Below are 20,274 nucleotides of genomic sequence, written 5' to 3'. Positions count from 1 at the left end.
AAATAAATATGTGAATCTAGGCTGCGTGTATATAATAAATGTGTGTGCGTGCTAGAGAGTAATCACGACTCCTCTGAGTCCTTCTTCATATCAAGAACTGTCAGCACTGGCTTTTTCCTGCCTCCCCTGGCATTACCTCCCTCACTGGTTTTATTTTTGGACAACAGGTTCTGCACAGTGAGCAAAACATCCAGAGCGCGAGCACTTCCCCCCGCTGCGGCCTTGACTGCCGCGTGCCCCCCACTTGACGGTGGTACAAACGGTTTCAGGCTGTTCGCGACAGAGTACGGGATATTGTCCCACTCAGTGTATTTCTCCAGCCCAGTTGCCGAATTCGCCCAGATACAAGCCGGGTCCTCCAACTTCATAGCTATCTCGTAAAAAGTACTCCCCGTGGGGCTCGCACTTTGAGTGAAGGATGCCTGCTCTTTTGCGGCCAACAACCCTCTTTCCAGGGCAGTTGAATCCAGAAACAACGGTCTGTACCCAGAGTACAGCAACTCCGTGCACATATCATTGGCCTCTATATGTTGCGTCGACGGCACTGAGGGCAGCGGATGGTACCTATACTTTTTCCTCGTTCTCAGCGGGACCTCCATTTGCGCCTGCGCCTGCGCCTTCGCCGTCTGCACAGACTGCAAAGTGCACGCGGCCCTCCGCGAAACCTGCTTCACTTTCCCACCGCGTTTGCTCTTCGGGTGAACAGCACTCTCCGGGAACGTGTACGTCGACTGGTACCGCAGCAGATTCAGCGACAGCTGCCTCGTTCTCGATATCAGGACAGTCTCGCTGTCCACCCGGGACAGAATCATCAGTGGCGACCTCAACTTCACGGGCATTCCTCAAAAGCACAACTCACCTGTACCGAACAGCAGCAGCAGCAGCAATACCGAGGGTCCGATCCCAACCAACCGCCACCAACAACTGCACGTCCCCATGCAAACCATCCAACGAGTTCGTTAAATACAGCTTTTCGAGAACTTCAGAAATCGTTTCTTTTTCTTTGGCGCAGAACTGCAATGATTTCCCTTTTCGGGCTGTTACTAAGCAGGTCCGCTGTGATTGGACAGTTTTGCAGAGGTATAAAGGTTATACAGTGGTAGTGGTAGTAGTAGTGGTAGTCGCATCAGATGGTTAACCCTACGGGTAGTGTCAAGGACCTGTGGACCGATGCTGCAACGGCAGACGAGTGCAGTAGCGTGTCTTGGTATCTGCCGAACAGCGGTTTCGATGCAAGAACGGCTGAGGTCAATTCGGGCATCGCTGTTTCAGGGACAGTATACAACTTGCTCTCCTCGTAGTCGGATCCTGTAGATACAGTGTCGGATCCTGTAGATACGGTGGTGTATGAACTGGCGTCCGAGTCGAAATCTTCGCTGTCCTCGTAGTCGCTGAGTAAGTTGTCCAAGAATTTCCCGTAGGGCAGCTCGCCCGCTTGTTCAGCCGCGCGGGAGTTATCCCACTGGACCTCCTGTATTCTTGCGGCAATTCTCTTGTAGATGATCTGGGTCAAGTACTCGCTCAACATCCCTACCATCTCCGACTTCATCTGAGAGAGATCTTGTTCATCTACCGTCTCGCTCGCTTGTGGCTCGTCCACGTGAGTCTTTACATCGGTGAAGATTGAGGACCCCATACTGGAGACGGAACGGGTGTCGTTCTCCTCCTCCTCCTGGATGGGTGCAAAATCGTGCTCCGCTTCGAAGTCGTTGTGCGGCTTCTCACTCTTGTCTGCGGAGGGGTACCGGTTCATCGTCAAGGGGATCACTTTATTCTTCACCACAATTGATTGCTGTCTAGCCAGTAGATTCAGCGATTTGGAACCGGCGGATTTTACCAAGTGAGAACTGCGGCCAGTGAAACCAGACCCGTTGGAGTGGTCCATGTACGAGTTTCTGAGATTAGGATTTGAAGGCTGGTAGGGCGCCGTAGAGGGGGATGAGGCGGTCAAAATAGATGCGGCCCTTCTAATGCTGGAGTTGGTTCTTCTCAGAGTGTTACTCTTCGCTGGAACTGTCCCCTCTGGTAGCTTAGGCTCATCGTCCAAATTGGGGGTGACCGGTAACTGTTTCAACATTCTTTGAGAGGCAGATCTTTTCAATTTGGAGACATAGCCGACATCCCCTGAGGAGGATGCCCTTCTAGAGGGTGTATAAGGCACACTATTTTGCTTCTTGAGTTCATCCAGCTTCTTTGAACTTGCCCCCGCGGCACTTTTCTTCGCCTTCTTCTCGGCAAGTTTCTTGCCCCTAGGCTTCGTACTTGAGGGGACGCTGGAGGACCTATTGTATGAAAACAGCTTCCTCCGTACTATAATCCGTAACTTGTTCAAACTTTTCTTGATTCTGATCCCTAGCAACTCGAAGTACCGTAGTAACCCACCTTTACATTTTACCGCATTAGACCTCTTCAACGGCCTCGTCGGTCTCTTCAATTGAGAGGGACTGCTGATCAATGGTTTATCCTCATCTAGGGGGGCCACGTTCTTTGTCACTTTGCGAACACCCCCCATACTATGTCCATTTGTCGAATCTGAGGGGAACCGCACCGAATCCACTCTCTTCATGCTAGGTTTCCTGTATAAATGCAATGCTGTCCTCTTGACGGAGGGGACACCTTTCCTTAGGGAGCCCCTAGAGTAAGCTGTACTCATCGAGGACGAGGAGGATGACGAGGGAAGAATAATATTATTGTGGGACATTGTTCTCGACGATATAATATCGTAGGAGACATTACTTGCCGGAGCTATGGAGGTATTAGTTTTGTTCGGTATCGAGTTCTCAGGGATGGAGCTCATAATGGTGTTCTGGTGGCTTAGAGAGATTCTCTTGTTCTCGGGGGACACCGTAGCAGATTTTTCTGGTCTATTGAGGTGTAGGAGGGACACCGTATCGGAGTGCGTCGAGGAAGTACCCTCTCCGTGAGCCTGCTCTTGGAAGAAAGTTGGCGAAGTGGTATTATCTGATATGTTCGCAAATAAGTAGTACCCATTGGAAGAGTTGGATACTGCGTTTGTGTTTGTATTTGACCCTGTCGTGTAATCTGATAAAATGGGTGAACTGACAGTAAGGCCGCCCTCCACTTTCGCTGATTTGCCCTGAGAACCAAGGGATTCGTTCAGCAGGTAGTGGTTATTCAAATCAATTGACTTGGAACCACTGTGTATACTCTCATTGGAGGGAAACTTGAAATCCATTTGATCCCCTTTGAATGATTTAGTCTTCGTTCTAGTCGGTGTCCTGATAATCATACCTGTGTAAATCTTTACAGTCTTTCTGTATCCTTCGAGGTAAAATGTAGAAACATTTTCCCGAATCTCCTACAGTAGTTGTAGAAAAAAGCCATAATCCTCTTATATATATATTCTTGAGGGCAACCAAGTGGAAAAACCCAGCAAACGTATTAATCCCTAGCACCGTGGGAATTCAGCATAAACTAAACTGCCACTTCCCGATCTCTTTAGGTCCTGATCCGACAGAACCAGCATTCCCCGATCGGGCAAAGTGCAGCATCTCAAATTCCACTTTTTACAATTTCTGAAAATTTTCAGAAATTGCGATTTTGCGATGGTTGAACAGTTCTTTTTGAAGGGTGCATGCTGGCAGTTGATATTACTTTTGTGTAGTTGTCTGAGTGTGTGTGTGTGCACGGGGGAATTAAGGATGGGTAAAAAAGTGATACACGCGGCTCATTTTGAGCGTTCCTTGAAAAAAAGATCGCCCAAGAGATTCCAACGGCTAAAACCGGATTTGGAAAACGAGACGTTCAAAGTCATCTCGAATCGTAAACTCAAAAACCCGAAACTGTTCAAATACTGGAAGAATAGGGTTAGGATCTTCTCCAAAATACACGAGAACAACATACACCTGACAGAGGCTCTGTGGTTCAGTGTCACTCCGGAATCCATTTCGAAGTTTGTAGCGCAATTCGCCAAGTCGTGCCTGCCCGATGCCCGATGCATACTGGATGTCTGTTGCGGTGGTGGTGGGAATACAATCCAGTTTGCCCAGCTGTTTCCCAGAGTAATAGGGGTAGACAACGATCTGTCACACCTGTACTGCTGCGTGATGAACTGTCGTGCATACAACGTCGAAAAATCCGTGTGGTTAAAATATGGACCTTGGAACAGCGATATCTCGCTTGGTAAAGATGTCACAGTCGATTGTATCTTCTCATCTCCACCTTGGGGCGGGCCCGAGTACTTGCATGCCGATAAATACGACTTGGAAAAATCCTTGCAGCCTGGTGGAATCACGTACCTGCTTCGAAGTTTTGCCAAGTTCACACAAAATATAATTCTGTTCCTCCCCAGGAACTCTAATCTTCAACAAATTGCAAGCTCTACGAGATCCGTCTTCGGTCCGCTTGCCAAATGTAAAGTGCTGTACGTGAAGGATAACGGATATTTGAAGGGGATAATGTGCATGTGGGGGGCACCATTCTTAAACTATAACACTGCATCATCGGATGAGGAGCCAAGTGACGAACCGAAATCGGTGACACAACCTGCGGGAAACACTTCAGAGCTATACGATATCAATGGCTAGCTCAGATTGTACAATACATAATATATAAAGGGGATGAGCTGGCGGTCCTCAGAAATTGGACGGTAGCGCTATCTTGTTGATAACAACCCTCCCCTCAGAATAAACCCCCTTTGCCTTTCTCAACTTTCGAAATTGAGCGAGGGAAAGGTACGACTCAAACATTACAAATCCAACAGAGGGATGGTTGTTGATAAAGAGGTACGCGAGGGACCTGTCCATGATATCCTGTGTATAGTACAATTGTAAAAAGAGGCGCAACTCTCGAGACTCCGGGTAGCTATTTAAATTCACAACCGTGAGTGGAGGAGACACCTCGTATTCTTGCATGAACGTCTTCTCCAAATCTACTGCCCTCGGATCTGTTGAATCGACCAGCAAAACTATGGGTGTCACCGCGAAAAGATCAAGAAATGGGAACATGCCATCCCGCAATCTGATAATCTCACGCGTAAAATACAACTCGTCCTCTAAGGGATCCTGTTGAAATTGTAAAGAAACGTTGTCCAAAGCCAGTGTTCCACCTGTGCCGGTAATATAAACGCTGGTGTTCCCCTCCGGTAGAGCCCAAGGTACAGAAACCACAAAAAGCAGACTCAGCACAAGGTGCTGTTTAAACTTACCCTTGAACTCTGGAAACATTTGCGGCTGGTCTGTGGTAAGATGCAGTCATTGGACGATTTAGCCGCCCTCGTTCCACTTATCACAAAGAAAGGAATAAAAAAGGCGGAATCAAAAAGAGTTGATACTGTTTGTACTAGAAGTTTACACGTTAGAACACTACAAAAGTTGTTTCTTGATTGGAACAGTGGTCGTTTCAGTGCCGATGCTGTTGTCCGCTATTGGTCTCAATGCCCTGTTGCGGAGTCGTTTCGAACTCTGCAATGCGTCTATCATTTTGTCTTTACGGTCGAGCATTTGTAACAGTTCATGAATCTTGCTCTCTCTCTCCGCCAAATTCGTTTGGAGAGTGAGAGCTGCCGGTGTATCTGAGTTGTCCCCGCCAGAAGCTATTTTAGCCTCTAATTGTTTTGTGTAGTTTCTATACTGTCGGTTTTCTGACTCCAGGCTTTGGAACTTCGTCTCCAAAAGTACGCCAACCTCTGGAGGCAAGAAATCAACGATCTCCATAATCTGCGAGTCCTGTAACTCGACGCTATCGTTATCCAGTAGTCTTTCGCAGTGCTGCAGCTTGTCTCTAAGAACCCTATTCTCAGCTTCAAGTAGTGCCGTGCGGGAATTTGGTCTCTGCAGAGCGGACCCCGCGTGCTGTTGTTGCTTCTTCAAATTTGATATTATAAGATCCTGCTCCTCTACCAGCTTGGTCAAGCTTCTTACTCTTTTATCCTTCTCCGCGTCTTGACTATCTGGTCTGTACGAGATTGACTTGCGTGAGACGTTCAAGGAGACGTTTTTCGCTCGCGATGCAAACCTCAGAGTGTTCACTGTCTCCGTCATTGCCTCCTTTGTTGGGTCAATGGTACATATCGCAGTGACAACGCTGTCGTTACACAGTGCCGGCTGCAACAGTCTTGTCAGTTTGGAATCCCTGTAAGGGATATGGCTATTGTTCAAGGATCCGCTCGACGGTCTCGACGAGTCGTGCGCGTTTGACTCTGCACTCAGTTTGGAGATTACTGTCCCCAACGCGAGCAACGACTTGTTAATAAATGAGCCCTCTTTCCTCCTCTCCAATTGTTCGGAGGCCTTTTCGGATCCTGCCAGATCACACAGGGACAGCGTGTTGAAATGAGTGGTACCGTTCAACAGATTGGTCGTTATGAGTTTCACCTGGATGATTGCGTGCGACCGTGAACTCCGCATGTTGTAATCTGTCTTCCCCGTCTTCCTTACAGCTTCCCCCACGGAGACCCACTTCATCAACTCCTCTGCCGTGTCACATTTCTGTTCCAAGACTCCATGGACTTTCACGCCGAGCACCGGGTCGTCTCTAACTTTGAGTTCCTCGTTCCTGCAGTTCGAGTTCAGCAGGTCGCATATCTTCTCGTTGTATATCTCCAAGTACGACACAGTGACAGATCTCTTTACCTGTCTCTCGTCCGCCGCGTTGAGCATCCTCGTGAACACACAATCCCCGCACATCTTCACTATCCCGTCGTTGTGACCCACCATAGTGTATGTCTTCCCTGACCCTGTGGTCCCGTACGCGAGCAGCGTTGCGTTGCACCCGTCAAACAGTTTCTCGACTAACCCCCCACCGAGCTCAGCGAACAAGTCCTCGTTCGTCGCCGTTGGTCCAAACACATGATCGAATTGGAAATCCCCCTGGTCCCAGTGTGCAATGCACCGTGGACCCAGCGCGTGCCATTGCGGGTCCACGTTCGGCGCCGTTGGTTTGATCCGCACAGCGACCGTGATTGTTGCCCTGTTGGTCCTCGTGGCCGTGGCTGCCGGTGAGCTTAGGAATGCCCGTCTTTTCGATATTGAGAATTGCGTTGATGAGTTGTTACTACTCCCACTGGACACCGTTGACGGGGCGCGAGATCGCTCCTGGGAGGGGGTCCTCCGCAGGGAACTTCTGGAGGACAGCAGGGGCGAGAGCGGTGCGCTCTTCGATTTCGGCGTGGATATGAGCGTCCCCTTTGCCGACTGTCTCCTGACGTGCGGGCTTGGTGTGCTCTTTGGTGGCATCATCATTGCAGTGGTCGTTCCCCAGGGGTGTGGCTGTCACGGCACCAATTGACCAGCTCTCACAGCACGATGTCTGTCTGTGTTGTGTAAGATCGTGTAACATCAAAGTTTCAAGAACTTCGATGTTGACAGTTTCCCGATTGAGACATAGCGCAATAAAGTGAGCGATGAGACGTCGATTGGGGACTCTTCGACTCGCTGTACAAGTAAGAGTGGTATAGTTAGCTAGTGTAGAGGATAGATATAGACGTAGAAAGAAAAAAATGGAAGAAGCGTGTCGTTTACACGGCCTTTGCCAGACCGACAGCGTTGTGTTCCAGGTCGTAGATGGAGTAGTACTTTCTCAAAAATGCGTCACCGACGATGGCGAGTGGGCCGACGGGTTCTGGGAAGTCCATTGGGGTGATTGCGGAGATGCAGGACCCGGAGACCTCTAGCGTGTAGTCGTATGGCCCGATGGTGAAGTTGTACCCGTTGAAGTTGAAGGTCAAGTCGGGCAGTTGGTCTCTTGTGTTACATTCCAGAGTGTACTGACCAGTCCAGCCCTTCTTAGCACCTATTTCAGAGTTGATGATCTCTGCTAGTCCCGAGGGCAAAGTAATCAAGGAGGTACCCGTGTCAATGGCAGCCCCGTGGGACTCCAACTCGGCGTACTCGTCTCCCAAACCGAGCCCCTCTAGCTTAACCTCCCAGTAGGCCTTCCGGCGAACTGGCAGCCATGTGACGTCTCCTGTGTACTTGCTCTTGTCAACACCGCCAAAGATGGCCTCGCCGCCGTCCTCTGCGTCCTTGTTGGTGTCACCCAGGTAGAAGGCGAACTTCGCCTCGTCGAGCAAGTCCTGTTCTAGAGCGTTGTAGAAAGGTGGGACGACTTTGTCGACACTGATAGTGTCGTAGGCAAGCCCCAAGATCCCGTCGAACTTCCCAAAGGCGAACGCCAGCCCTGGTTCGCTAGTGGCCTCCGCGAAGTCCTGCTTCGGGATGGTCAGGTCCCCAATAGACAAAGTATCCTGGGAAATGTACCCCTCTAGGGACCCAGACCCGTACTGGATGGAGAAGTCCGTACCGTTAGCCTTGTACGACGAAGAGGCGGAATGGTCGTATTTCTCGTGAAGAAAGCACGCCAGTGAACCACACTCGCTGCTGGGCACCCACAGGTTCGAGGACCCGGTGTCCAAAATAACCTTGAACTGCTGAGGCGGAGTCCCCAGAGTGATGTCAGTGTAGTACTGCGCGTTCAAGTAGTTCGACAGGGGCACCTCGTGGCCCTTGGCAACCTCGAACGAGTCCTGCGCAGAACCCTTAAAGAACGGATGGTGTTTCGAAAAGCTCACCTCGGGGAAAGCCTTTTCGTACTGGTTCAGGTACTTCTGTCCCAAATGCTGCACGTGCTGCTCGAAGGGAATCGCCTCCATCTCCTCGGTAATCTCCCGCTTGAACAGCTTCGCCTTGTGCACCTTAGCATCCGCCACAGAAGTGGTCCCGCCCAACAGCAGCACCGCTAGCGGCAAGAGGTGTTGTATCTGCATAATCAAAAGGAAAACAAATCTCTCTAGTAAAATAGCAGCACCAAGAATCCCTTATAAGTGAGCGATAGGGGAAAGGTTTTTTCTCTCACAGACTTCTATATATAATATATCTATCACCAAAGGTAATAGTGTATCAATTTTTTTCTCCGTGCAATCTGTATATACACACCAACAGCAGAGATACAGTTCTTATCTGCTCTGTTGCGAAACAAACCCGCAAACTGAAGAGACCAGACACCCCCTCCAAAGCTCCGTTTTTCTGTTCCTTTTATACCAAAAACCGTTTCCCTTTTTTCTCGTTTTCTTTTCTTTTTACCTGGGAGGGGCGGGTCACGTGCTTGGTGCCGTGTGACGTGATGTGCGGGGCAGAGGCGGTCGGACCCTGGCGGTGGTGGACCCTGGGGACCCTGGGGGTCGTGTCCAGGGCATCGGTCTTCGGGCATTGGGTCACCCCGAAGAGGCGAACTGCAGGTTGCTCGAGGTGCGCGTCGTTGGGTTCAGTTTGGCCCGTTTTAGCGGCGGCGAGGTCGGAATAGAGTTTCTCTGCTCGGGGTCGTCGCTGGTGGATTCGTAGTGGTGTTCCCGTGGCACACTGCGCGGGTTTGCGTTTGCTGTAGCCATCATGCGGTTCAGCCGCGTGACGAGACCGCGCTCCTCTGCTGTCTGTGGGGTCACTTCCCGTGGACGACGCTGTGAGTCGCCCACGCTCGCCTGGCCGTCGTTGTACAGCCCCGTTGGGTCGTCAATCTGCACTCGGATCTCGAAGAGCCGGCCTTGTAACTTTGACTGCTCGTCGTTCAGGATCTTTAAGACGTCCCCGTCGTACAGCAGGCATTTCTGTCCTGGGCCGATCTTGGCGCCGTTCAGATGGCACGGGTTGCTCCCGACGTGGCAGTACCATAGGTCCTCTAGACCGGCTGCGGGAGCCTCGTTGATGCTCCCACCGACAGGGTGCCGCTTCTTCAATAGGAAACAGTGCACCCGGGACAGCAGCGGGTTGTTCAGTACGTAGTTGCAGTGGTGCGACCTTCCAATGAAGAAAGTCGAAAGACCCTGTGTCACAGCGATCTTCTCCTGCGCGTAACTCAAAGATGTGGGCACCAGCGTCAAAAACCTCCCCGTGTTAGTGCCAGTAGCGGCCGGTTTCGTCGGTTGAGTGCCGTACCCTCTCTGACGAGCCTGTGGGGCCGGTCGTTCGCGGGTATACTGCTGCGAGATGAATGCGTCCCTCGTGAACCGTTCAGGAGCACCCAGTGGTTTCTTGAAAGGTTGCTTGGTACCGTTGTCCTGTCGGCTTCTCGACATCGCCAGAAGTTGCTCAAACTGTGCGTCCCGCTCGGCCTTCACCGCCTCGTACTTCTCCTCATCCAGCTTCTGTAACTGCGACTGGTTTTCCGTGGACTCCATTAGCGATACTTGTGACGGTAACGACGATTCCGGTTCCATCACCATTGGAGGTGATGCACCATCGAAGGGCGAACCCAGGTACGCCATCTGGATCCATGGATGTTCCAACGCTCTTGCAGCAGAGAGTCTGTTGTTTGGGTCCACTTGCAGCAGACAGTCTATAAAATCACGCGCCTGGTCAGATATACGGCAGTCCTTCAGGGGCACCTCGTGGTACGACGCCTTCCCGATCTGTTCGTACAATTGCTGCGGTGTACTCCCACTGAATGGCAAGTGACCTGTCAGAATCACATAAACTAGACACCCCATCGACCACATGTCCACGAGCGACGAGTAATGGCTGCGTTCGCCTTTCGGCACAGCGGGCTCACTCGTTTGCTGTCTACCGTTGACCACCTCGGGCGCCACGTACGCAAGCGTCCCGCAGAACGTGTTCATAAACGCACCGTGCTCTTGCATCTTGGCCAACCCAAAATCCGTGATCTTCACAAGGACTGGATCGTCCTGCTTAATGAGTATGTTGTCCGGTTTCAAATCTCGGTGGCTGATTCCAACGGAGTGTATGTACTTCACGGCTTCCAAGATCTGCCGTGTGATCTCCCTTCCGGCGTCCTCACCGACTGGTCCATGTGCAGCAACGAAATCCATGAGATCCCCTCCAGACACAAATTCCATCACCATGTAGTAATTGTCCTTGTCCTCGTAGAATCCCTTCAGCGTCACGATGCTCGGGTGGTCCAGTTTCTGTAAGACGGTCAATTCCCGCGTGACACCATCCAGGTTCCCCATTACTTTCCGCTTGTTTATGATCTTTACCGCGTACGTCCGCCCAGTCGCCGTCTCGATTGCCTTCTTCACAGTCGCAAACGCACCTTGACCTACGACCTCGTCCTGTATAAAGTAGTCCCTCAAAATGCTGTGCTCCTCGGATTGTGGCAGAGTTCGCGTCAGGGTGCCATCTGGTGTCCCCGGCCCAGTGTCATGATGATCCCGCGTGGACTCCGACTCCTTCTCGTGTGCAAGCCTCTCCAGTGTCTGTTTGAACCGATCGTTAATGAACACAACCAACGAGACAGTGTCCGCTGCCACACCCAGCCCAACGCGGATCTCATCCCCCTGGGATAGTACTTGGTTCAACCCCTTCTCCAGCCGCACCCCGTTCAACCAGGTCCCGTTCGTAGACGTGTCTCGCAGAAGCAGATTCCCGTCCTCTCCGAGCAGGATTTGGAAGTGTTGGTTGGACAGTCGCCCAATGTTCCCCAGATGGTAGTCCGACGTGGCGCTGTTCCTCCCAAAGGTCCATACTTTCTTGATCGACGACGTCGTCCGCAACACCTTCTGCGGGTCCGCCTCAAGGTCCCGGATCTTGTTCTGCCCAGAAGTGCAGATAATCCGCACCACAATGCGCTCGCTGATCTTCTCCTGTGTGAACTTATCCACCAGGAACTTCTGCGTCATCTGCGTTGACTGCTGCGTGGGCTGCGTCCCATCCATCGCCTCCATCTTGCTAAAATGATCTATGTGTCTCTTGCTTAGTGTATCGCTTTAAAATTCCTCAGCAGCTCTGCACACACACAACCGCGCGTATGCTACCGTACCGTAGTGCAATTGAACCCGTAAATCAGCAGCAACAGCCTCGAGAGTCCCAACTTTAACGTCCTTCTGGCTTCGTTATGGCACGCGTTCCTTGAGAGATGTCGAATTCTCGAGAAATTTCAAGGCAATCAAAAGGGTGTGCCTCTCATGGCACGACATCGTGTACCTGAAGAGTGTTATCAGGTGTCCAACGGGGTCGAGATGAGCGATGCGATGCCATGTAAGCGGCTACTGATGAAGCGAGACTTGGATCTGTGGGAAAGTAGCGAGACGCGGGCGCACTTGGTGCATTTTATAGAGCAATTGGCCGATGCGGTGCGCGGGCGCGAGAACGAGCAGTACGATCTTCCCATCTCTGCTAGTGTGGAAGCGCTCATGGGTTTGTTGCAGCAAGTGCGCGGTGTTATTGAACGGCACCCGGTGGCGAAGAAGGACGCACCGGCGTCTAGGTTTGGGAAAGTGGAGTTCAGGGACTTCTACGATGAGTTGCGTGCAGAGTCAGCCAGTTTGATCACAGGAGCGTTTCCACAACTCACACAAAATCAAGTTCGTCAGTTGCAGACGTATCTTGAGGAGTCCTGGGGCGATAAACGGAGGATAGATTATGGTTCGGGCCACGAACTGAACTTTATGTGCTTTCTGTACGGTTTGACAGCTTACAAAGTGTTCGATCTTGGTGGCACAGACAGGGCGAACCTCGTCTTGAAACCGTTTATCGAGTACTTGAAGATCATGCGGGTGCTTGAGACAGAATACTGGCTGGAACCTGCCGGGTCCCATGGGGTATGGGGGCTGGACGACTACCATTTCCTACCGTTCCTTTTCGGCGCCTTCCAGTTGTCCACGCACAAGCATTTGAAACCACTGTCCATTCACAATGAGGAGGTTGTCGAGCTGTTTGCGGACAAGTACCTGTATTTTGGTTGCATACACTTCATCAATTCAGTGAAGACCACTGCCACTCTGCGGTGGCACTCGCCCATGTTGGACGACATCAGCGGCGTAAAGAAATGGTCCAAAGTCGCTGAAGGGATGGTCAAGATGTACCAGGCAGAGGTTCTCAGCAAGCTACCCATTATGCAACACTTCTACTTTAGCGATTTCCTACTGTGCCCTGAGGGAGTATCCGCACCGGACAACGTCGACCGTGACGATGACGGATGTTCCACTCTGGAACCACATATGGGGCACGCTACCTGGGGGGACTGCTGTGGGATCAAGATCCCAAGTGCCATCGCGGCAACGGAATCCAATCGTCAGACGAACCGCCACAAGCCATTGCCCTTCGATTAATTCCGCCCTCTATTAGCGGCAACAACTTACTATAATAATAATGATACATTGGTCTACACTCACACATTCTGGGTATATAAGGTACGTACAGGTCCCCTCTCAAAATCTCTGTCCGGACAGGTTTGGATTCCACGGTAACCCTGGCTGGTTTTCCTCTGTTGCGTCCTCCACATGTCTCCAAATCTTTATGCTCTTGTCCACCTCACCCGTGATCAACCTCAGCCCTGTGGCATCGAACGTGCTCGTGAGCACGCCACGTTCACTCTCCAGGGACCCTCTAACCTCTTGCGTCGATGTCTGCTGGTACAAATGGCCAGACTTGTATTCGTAGAAGGACAGGACCCCGTTATCCCCGCCAGCGAACATGACGTTATCGTCGTTGATCGAAAGCGTGTTGATCACACCAGTCGACTGCGACTGGAAGTTCGTTAGCAGCGACCCCTCCGGCAGTCTCCAGGACCGCACGTCGTCTGTGCACGCGGACGCTAGTGAGAACTCGCCCGGGTGCAATGCAATTGACCTCACGGCCCTTTTGTGGTGTGTGAGCACTTTCATCGATTTACCAGCGACTATGTCCCACAACCGCACCGTCGTGTCCGTGGAGCTGCTCACGACTTGAGGGTCCACTGGGGTACACTTCACTTTGGTGATGGGCGCTTTGTGACCCACGAGCGTCTTCACAGCCTTCCGCGTACGTATGTCCCACAGTTTCACCACGGCGTCCCTGCCACCAGTGGCAATGAGGTCCAATGTCGGGTGAATATCCACGGTGTGGACACCGGACAGGTGGCCATAGTAGTCCCTAATGGCGGTGTTCTTCTCCAAGTCCCAGCATTTCACCAGCTTGTCCTCTGAGGCACTGAACATATACGGGTGCCTCTCGGACACAGCCACGTCCCTGACGCCCATCGTGTGGCCCGAAAGAGTCAGCTTCAACTTCCCAGAGGCCAGGTCCCACACTTTCAGCGTCGTATCGTTCGACCCAGTGACAAACCACTCGTTGTCCACGGGCTCGACGGCCACGCACCGGACCCACCCAAGATGCCCATTGATCACTTTGCTCAGCCTCCAGGGCGCATGCCACTGCGGTTTCTGCGCAACAAGCTGCTGGTACCGCTGCACAGCAGCCTGTCCCTCCTCGCCAGACCTACCATCGTACGCAACAACCGTTGTCCCAGCCCCGGAACCGCGTGTCCGCTCGTCTATCACTTGCTGCAGGTTTCGCGGCAACGTGCCCATAACTTGGAACTGGTTATTCCATCGCAGCTCCCGGTACAGATCGTCCGCAGAGTTCATGCCACCACTCGTCCGCCCACCTTCAACGCAACAGCAACCGTCCGATGACCTTCAGACATCACAGTTCGAGGAACCATCGCAATTGAAATATTTCACTTGTCTCGAAATTCCAAAGATCTTCCAAAGAGGGACCCTGTGGGACCACTTGAATAAGGTGGAACGGTGCCACTACGACGACGTGTTGGATCCGCAGTGAGGTCGGGGGATTGGTATTTGAGTACTAGTTGTTATGGGCAGTAATGTTCCCTGTGGTTCAGCTACAATGAGGACGCTTGAGGCGAACAATGTGAAGGCGATCATTGGGTCGTCTTACAACAAACTGTATAGCGAGTTCTGCTCCTCCGATTTGACAGTGGTTGGGAACTACAAGATCCTCGAACAGATAGGCGAGGGGTCCTTTGGGAAAGTGTACCTGGCGATGCACAGGCCGACGCACAGGAAAGTGGTCATCAAAAGCAGTGTGAAGAACGACCCAAATATCGTGCGTGAAGTGTTCTACCACAGACAGTTCGAATACCACTACATTACAAAATTGTACGAGATAATTGTGACCGAGTCGAAAGTGTGGATGGCATTGGAGTACTGCCCCGGGAGGGAGTTGTACGACCATGTATTGCAGATGAAGCGGATCCCCGCAGAGGAGTGTATCCAGCTGTTCTCGCAGATTGTCGGAGCAGTTTACTACGCACACTCTTTGAACTGTGTCCACAGAGACCTAAAACTGGAGAATATCCTGTTAGATAAAGATGGGAACGCAAAACTGACTGACTTCGGGTTCACGCGGGAATGTATGGAAAAGGTTAATCTTGAGACGATCTGTGGGACCACCGTTTATATGGCACCCGAATTGACCGAGCGGAAGCCCTACGACGGATTCAAGATAGATATATGGTCTCTTGGTGTGATTCTGTACACAATGTTGTCCGGGAGTATGCCCTTCGATGAGGACGACGAAGCCAAGACCAAATGGAAGATTATCAATGAGGAACCGGAGTACAACAGCAAGTTTATGACCGCTGAGGGCGAGGATCTGGTGAGGAAATTGCTCCAAAAGGATAGCAACTTGAGACCGTCCGTCCGGGAAATACTGCAGCACGAGTTCCTGCAACCGTATGGGACGACTGTATTGACACAGACTGACAATCTAATAGCAAGACAGAGGAAAGGAGCTACAAATTTCCATTCGAAACTCGAAAGACGCGTTTTGAAGAGACTCAACAGATGTGGGTTTGACACACAGTCGATCAAGCAGTCCGTAATAAAGAAGAAATGCGACTCCCTCGCGGGCCTGTGGTGCCTCCTTCTGGAGAAGGAGAAGAAGTATCAAAAGAGGAAACAGTTGCGCAGGAGCAAGTCCATATTGTCTGTCGGTAAGAAAGTTATAAGCAACTCGATTTCAACGACAAGCGACCAATTAAGGCCTCAAGATGACGGTTTACTGAGATCCCCTTGGGAAGTTACCAAGGGGTACCCCTTTGGGAAAATGATTAATATGACAACAGACGCAAGCCTATCGTTGGTCGCTCTTGGGTCCAGGAAATCTCATGAGGAGACATTTCAACAAAATCCCCCGGAAAGGGATTCGTCTGAGAGGAACACTTCAAAATCTATTACGGCCCCACCACGTACAAGTTCGACAGCCACATTAGGATCGAAGGATACGGCAGTGACAACGGGAAACGGCAAGAAGGTCAACATATTCAAAAAGGTCTCAGATTTCTTCAAAATTAAAAAACATTCTGAATTCTTACAGCATAGTGGCCGCTCCATAACAAGTCATCAGTCCGAGCATTCCCCAGAACGTTCCGAGATCAGCGAACCTCCGAACAAAGTAAATAACGAACAGAAACGACTCAACAAGAGGAAGGGTAATGATCATACGGCCGGATTCACAGGGAATCATGATAATTTACGACCGTTGGTTGCTCATTCTACCCCAGTGAAGGCTGCTGTAAACAAACAAAATCGATCACAGCGAGAGAAGGGTAAGCGAGAGGTCGAGCAACCTCAGATAAAGAGATTTAAATCAACAGTGTCTAGTGACACATCAGACAAAATATCACCGAGTATTAACGATTATAGCCAATCAGGTGAGTCGCCGCAACCCTCCAACGAGGGCCGGAAAACGTCCCTATTGCAACTGAATTCGAGGCCGTTGTCTAGTATCTCCCAAATATCCAACGAAACCTACACCTCGGATTATTCGACAGATGGTGCGACGTCATTCTTCCAGAGATCCAAATCGGAGTTGACAAGGCCATCTGTATCCCACACTACATCAACAGGGGGCGCTTCGCAGCATTCCTCAATGACTGTGGGCTCGGATAAATTGCATCCCGTTGTTAGCAAAAGCAAAACGCGCTTTATTAGAAGGAATATGAGCATGAGGTCGGAGAATTCAAGCGCTTCTGACAGAAGCTCTCGGGCAGACTCCTTCTATGACATTACTACTGCCACACCACAGGTTATTGGCAATCTGCGATCGAACTCCAATGGATCTAACAAAAATATGGGTACCAATCGCTCGGCACCAATAATGAATGACTCAGTTTTACCCAGAATAGGTGGATCTCAAAGAACGTGGTCTGCTAAAAATGGATACTCGGTGATACGGAGGAATAACATTGGTAGGCGGGGAAGAGCCCGTAAATCTCCATTTTTGAAGAGTGCGAAAGACCAATTAAACAGCGTTATCAAGGAAGAGGAGTCCTCGTCCTGTACTGATGTAACTGACGGTGAAATAGACAGGGATCTTGGAACGAACAAGTTGACTACTTCCAAGTTCATTCGCCCGAAATTTAGGAAGCATATTTCAGATACTGCATTGAATAATAATACAATTATTATGGAGGGGTCAGAGGAAGACTCGGTCGATAAGGGTGGCGTGTCGGAAGAAATTGAGGATGAAGAGCCAATCTTCCCTGAGCATGAAAACTCCAATGGCTTAAGTTATAGCGATAGTGAAACATACGCAAAAATATCAAGCATGTCTCGGAAGGCCAATAATCCTGATACTACTTTGTTAAGAATACGAACTGTCAGTGAAGGGGTACCGTGGCCCGCGTTCAATGATGACCCGAAGTCACTGGGTTCTGACAAACAGGGTCACGATCCGATAAAAATTGCGGTCGATGATGTGGCCGATGATGATGGAGATGCAGACAATGACAACGAGGATGAAATTGAAGATGGTGACGAAGGTAACGACGAGTCTGTACTTAGTGCAGATTTAGAGGACAATTTCTCAGAAGGCGAATGATACTCTGGAGAATTGAGTCATATAATGTTACTCTATAAATCGTATATTTATACTATAATGCATGGAAAGTCTATTTTTTTGTTACTTCAAATCAGGCTCATTTGAAAGGTTTTGTAATAGTGATTCGAATGGTCCATTTTGCATGCCGTCTAATTCTAGGGACTTGAAGAGATTTAAAAGCGCTTGCGGTCCTTCAGTGGAATCATCTCGATGTAATATTGCCTCTAACTGTTCAAGGGCTTGTGTATCTTCATTGTCATCTTGTTTGTCTTCTTCATAATTTGTTTCTGGGTTTTTGTTATTTGGCTCAACCCCTTCGGTTCTTAATTTGTCAACATCGTCCTGCTTCATCTTCAACGCTTCTTTTAGAAAGAACTCAAAAAAGTCATCCTCATTTATTGTGGAGTTTTCTCGAGCCAGATAATTCCTTGCATCGGTATCTTCGTCTCCAGAAGCATCATCGTCTTCTAGATCTACTTTTTTTGAACCTTTTTGATTATGAGGTTCTTCATTAAAAAAGTTTGTGAACATATCCATCAATTGTTCATTCGGTTCGACTCCTCTTTCCAGTTCAACATGTTTCAATATATCTGCTTCTTCAAAGACAAGTTGTTCCATTATATTTGGACTTACAGTTCTCACTTCCCTCCCATCCGTTTTATTCCTTAGCTGTAAGCTCTCTTGAAGTAGCAAGTCTCTTAGACTTGTTTGAATACAAAAAGCAGTTGCAAGTAATGCTTTGCTTGGATCGCTTTTCAAGTTCTTGATCTGCAAGTAGAGAGACAACAGCGGTATGTGGTTTCTACCTATCAGGAGTTTTAGAGGGTATGTATTCACCTTTTGTTCACTCTGCAAAGAAGATGTATCTATTCTATCACTTATGCTTGGAATATTCTTGAGGACGTAGTTGATCACTGTTGGATTATGGCTTAATATCTCGTAGACTTTCCGGTCAGTAAAATCAACTGATAGCTGTACGAAATCATTCAAATAAAATTCAGCTGGTTTCTTGTCCATGGGGAACAATGCATCCAGTTTATTTTTAACGGCTGGTACGGTGGTACACTTGAAGTATTCGTTGATCAGAAAATTCAATGCTTCTTCTGGTTCCAATCCTTTGTTCGAGTTTTCAGTGTCAGGTGGGATAAATTTAAACTGCCCCTCGTGCAGCCATAGTCTATTATTGGCTACTGGAAATTGAAGACTCTTGGGCAGCTCTTCATGGCAGGCAAGAAGCAAAAAGTCACACTCAGTATCAGAAACTTTTATGAACACCTGAGGACCGAGCAGCTTTGATGCTCGTCTCAATATGGTAACCACTAATTTTTCCTCCTGTTCCGCGTTATCTTCGACGCATACCTGACCAAAGATAAAGTTAGTTCCCTGAAAGTTTTCTCTTCTAAGTTGAACGCCAGAAAACTCCGTCCAAGCATAGTTGGCAGTGTATTCTTGTATCACATTATTCAGGATAATCTCCGCTCTGTCTAATTTTCGACCAGTATCATCCGAATACTTGTCTAGGACAAACAACCCAAACAGTAGGTGGTTCTTTGAGGGTAAGTCAAAAAGTAAAAGAGACTCCTCACCTTCATCGACTTGCCACAAGCAACTTACGCTGACCGTTAAGTCATTCTTCGCTAGCTCCATCCTTTTATCGCTGTGTACCCACCCACAAGTCATTTGATAAGTGAAAGTGTAAGCGTTAAAAACGTCATATAATTAGCACCTGAAACCTTTAAAATGGGCTAAACTCTCAGAATGAGATACCGCCATGAGCATACGAGAGCTTGTATGGGGGGGGACGATCAATGTCACACTGACTGTTGACCAGAAACTGTTTATCCCGGGAGTCCCCGCAGAGACTGGTTCTCTAAACTTTAGAATCCGAAGAGACAGTTACATTGTAGAGTGCCTCCCCCGATTGTTGAATCAACTGCAAAGGTATATGGTAGGCAATCTCGCCGATATACTGAACCATTGCTGGCTTGAATGTGACAGTACTGTTCTTCCCTGGTTTCAACCGGTCGGGGTACAGTACGATTTGGTACGCTATGATGCTATATTACAGCGCGATGAGTTCCTTAAAATGGCGAGCTCGGTAGACGCAATAACCGTATGGCGCATAAAGCTAAATTACGGACCCACACTTCCTGCTGGAGTGATCCCACTCATTAGGCAGCCTAACCAGATCGAATCATATTGGATGCATCGCTGGAAACAGGCCTGTTTCATACTGAACGGGACCTCAAAGCAGATGATGTCGTTGTCTCGCAATGATTCCAAGAAGTTTTGGGATAGCGTGAGGAATGGTGACTCAAATGATTTTGAATACGTATCTGCAAAGATTGTACCAACAAAACCAAGGATGATACCGTTACAGTTACACGATATAAATGATCCTTCACGAATACACCAGCCTCGGGCGGAGTGTGAAAACTCATCAGGTAAGAAGACGAGTTTATTAGACGCGGTGGCCACCACGTTACCACAACTACTTGCTGAAAAGGGACAGCTATCGTCATCGACTACTTTGATCTGTCAAGGTATAATTATAGACGCCGATGAACAGTTGGAACGACTGTATCCTCCCATGAAGAGTTTTGACGGGTTTTTGCACGTAGTTGTAGTGACTATATTGTGATCGTGCTGAATATATAATATTATATTGTCCTACAATGTATCTCAATCTATAGCAAGG

General features: G+C 49.5%; 12 protein-coding genes across 12 annotated transcripts; 4 read left to right on the top strand and 8 right to left on the bottom strand.

Annotated features, from left to right (window-relative positions):
* Positions 1–62: 62 nt before the first annotated feature.
* Positions 63–839, bottom strand: PET20 (Pet20p; the record flags this gene model as incomplete). Its single annotated transcript, XM_022610180.1, has 1 exon — positions 63–839. One exon carries the CDS (start codon positions 837–839, stop codon positions 63–65), a length of 777 nt encoding a protein of 258 aa, XP_022466502.1.
* A 287-nt stretch (positions 840–1,126) lies between these two features.
* AIM44 (Aim44p) lies at positions 1,127–3,250 on the bottom strand (the record flags this gene model as incomplete). Its single annotated transcript, XM_022610179.1, has 1 exon — positions 1,127–3,250. One exon carries the CDS (start codon positions 3,248–3,250, stop codon positions 1,127–1,129), a length of 2,124 nt encoding a protein of 707 aa, XP_022466501.1.
* Positions 3,251–3,662: 412 nt separating this feature from the next.
* On the top strand, positions 3,663–4,547 carry TGS1 (RNA methyltransferase; the record flags this gene model as incomplete). Its single annotated transcript, XM_022610178.1, has 1 exon — positions 3,663–4,547. The coding sequence occupies one exon, from the start codon at positions 3,663–3,665 to the stop codon at positions 4,545–4,547; it is 885 nt and encodes a 294-aa protein (XP_022466500.1).
* Positions 4,548–4,595: 48 nt separating this feature from the next.
* On the bottom strand, positions 4,596–5,186 carry PRM4 (pheromone-regulated protein PRM4; the record flags this gene model as incomplete). Its single annotated transcript, XM_022610177.1, has 1 exon — positions 4,596–5,186. The coding sequence occupies one exon, from the start codon at positions 5,184–5,186 to the stop codon at positions 4,596–4,598; it is 591 nt and encodes a 196-aa protein (XP_022466499.1).
* Positions 5,187–5,324: 138 nt separating this feature from the next.
* KIP2 (Kip2p) lies at positions 5,325–7,202 on the bottom strand (the record flags this gene model as incomplete). The annotated part of the gene is made up of 1 exon (XM_022610176.1): positions 5,325–7,202. One exon carries the CDS (start codon positions 7,200–7,202, stop codon positions 5,325–5,327), a length of 1,878 nt encoding a protein of 625 aa, XP_022466498.1.
* A 275-nt stretch (positions 7,203–7,477) lies between these two features.
* On the bottom strand, positions 7,478–8,725 carry PEP4 (proteinase A; the record flags this gene model as incomplete). The annotated part of the gene is made up of 1 exon (XM_022610175.1): positions 7,478–8,725. One exon carries the CDS (start codon positions 8,723–8,725, stop codon positions 7,478–7,480), a length of 1,248 nt encoding a protein of 415 aa, XP_022466497.1.
* A 447-nt stretch (positions 8,726–9,172) lies between these two features.
* Positions 9,173–11,635, bottom strand: RAD53 (serine/threonine/tyrosine protein kinase RAD53; the record flags this gene model as incomplete). Its single annotated transcript, XM_022610173.1, has 1 exon — positions 9,173–11,635. One exon carries the CDS (start codon positions 11,633–11,635, stop codon positions 9,173–9,175), a length of 2,463 nt encoding a protein of 820 aa, XP_022466496.1.
* A 294-nt stretch (positions 11,636–11,929) lies between these two features.
* Positions 11,930–13,021, top strand: RRD2 (peptidylprolyl isomerase RRD2; the record flags this gene model as incomplete). Its single annotated transcript, XM_022610172.1, has 1 exon — positions 11,930–13,021. One exon carries the CDS (start codon positions 11,930–11,932, stop codon positions 13,019–13,021), a length of 1,092 nt encoding a protein of 363 aa, XP_022466495.1.
* A 99-nt stretch (positions 13,022–13,120) lies between these two features.
* On the bottom strand, positions 13,121–14,317 carry PRP46 (mRNA splicing protein PRP46; the record flags this gene model as incomplete). The annotated part of the gene is made up of 1 exon (XM_022610171.1): positions 13,121–14,317. The coding sequence occupies one exon, from the start codon at positions 14,315–14,317 to the stop codon at positions 13,121–13,123; it is 1,197 nt and encodes a 398-aa protein (XP_022466494.1).
* A 229-nt stretch (positions 14,318–14,546) lies between these two features.
* KNAG0J01670 (non-specific serine/threonine protein kinase) lies at positions 14,547–17,576 on the top strand (the record flags this gene model as incomplete). The annotated part of the gene is made up of 1 exon (XM_022610170.1): positions 14,547–17,576. One exon carries the CDS (start codon positions 14,547–14,549, stop codon positions 17,574–17,576), a length of 3,030 nt encoding a protein of 1,009 aa, XP_022466493.1.
* Positions 17,577–17,657: 81 nt separating this feature from the next.
* On the bottom strand, positions 17,658–19,223 carry KNAG0J01660 (uncharacterized protein; the record flags this gene model as incomplete). The annotated part of the gene is made up of 1 exon (XM_022610169.1): positions 17,658–19,223. The coding sequence occupies one exon, from the start codon at positions 19,221–19,223 to the stop codon at positions 17,658–17,660; it is 1,566 nt and encodes a 521-aa protein (XP_022466492.1).
* Positions 19,224–19,347: 124 nt separating this feature from the next.
* Positions 19,348–20,217, top strand: ATG5 (Atg5p; the record flags this gene model as incomplete). Its single annotated transcript, XM_022610168.1, has 1 exon — positions 19,348–20,217. One exon carries the CDS (start codon positions 19,348–19,350, stop codon positions 20,215–20,217), a length of 870 nt encoding a protein of 289 aa, XP_022466491.1.
* Between the last annotated feature and the right edge of the window lie 57 nt (positions 20,218–20,274).

The sequence above is a fragment of the Huiozyma naganishii genome, chromosome 10 (assembly GCF_000348985.1).
Source record: "Huiozyma naganishii CBS 8797 chromosome 10, complete genome".
NCBI lineage: Eukaryota > Fungi > Ascomycota > Saccharomycetes > Saccharomycetales > Saccharomycetaceae > Huiozyma > Huiozyma naganishii.
This window is presented reverse-complemented; position numbering and strand designations above follow the sequence as displayed.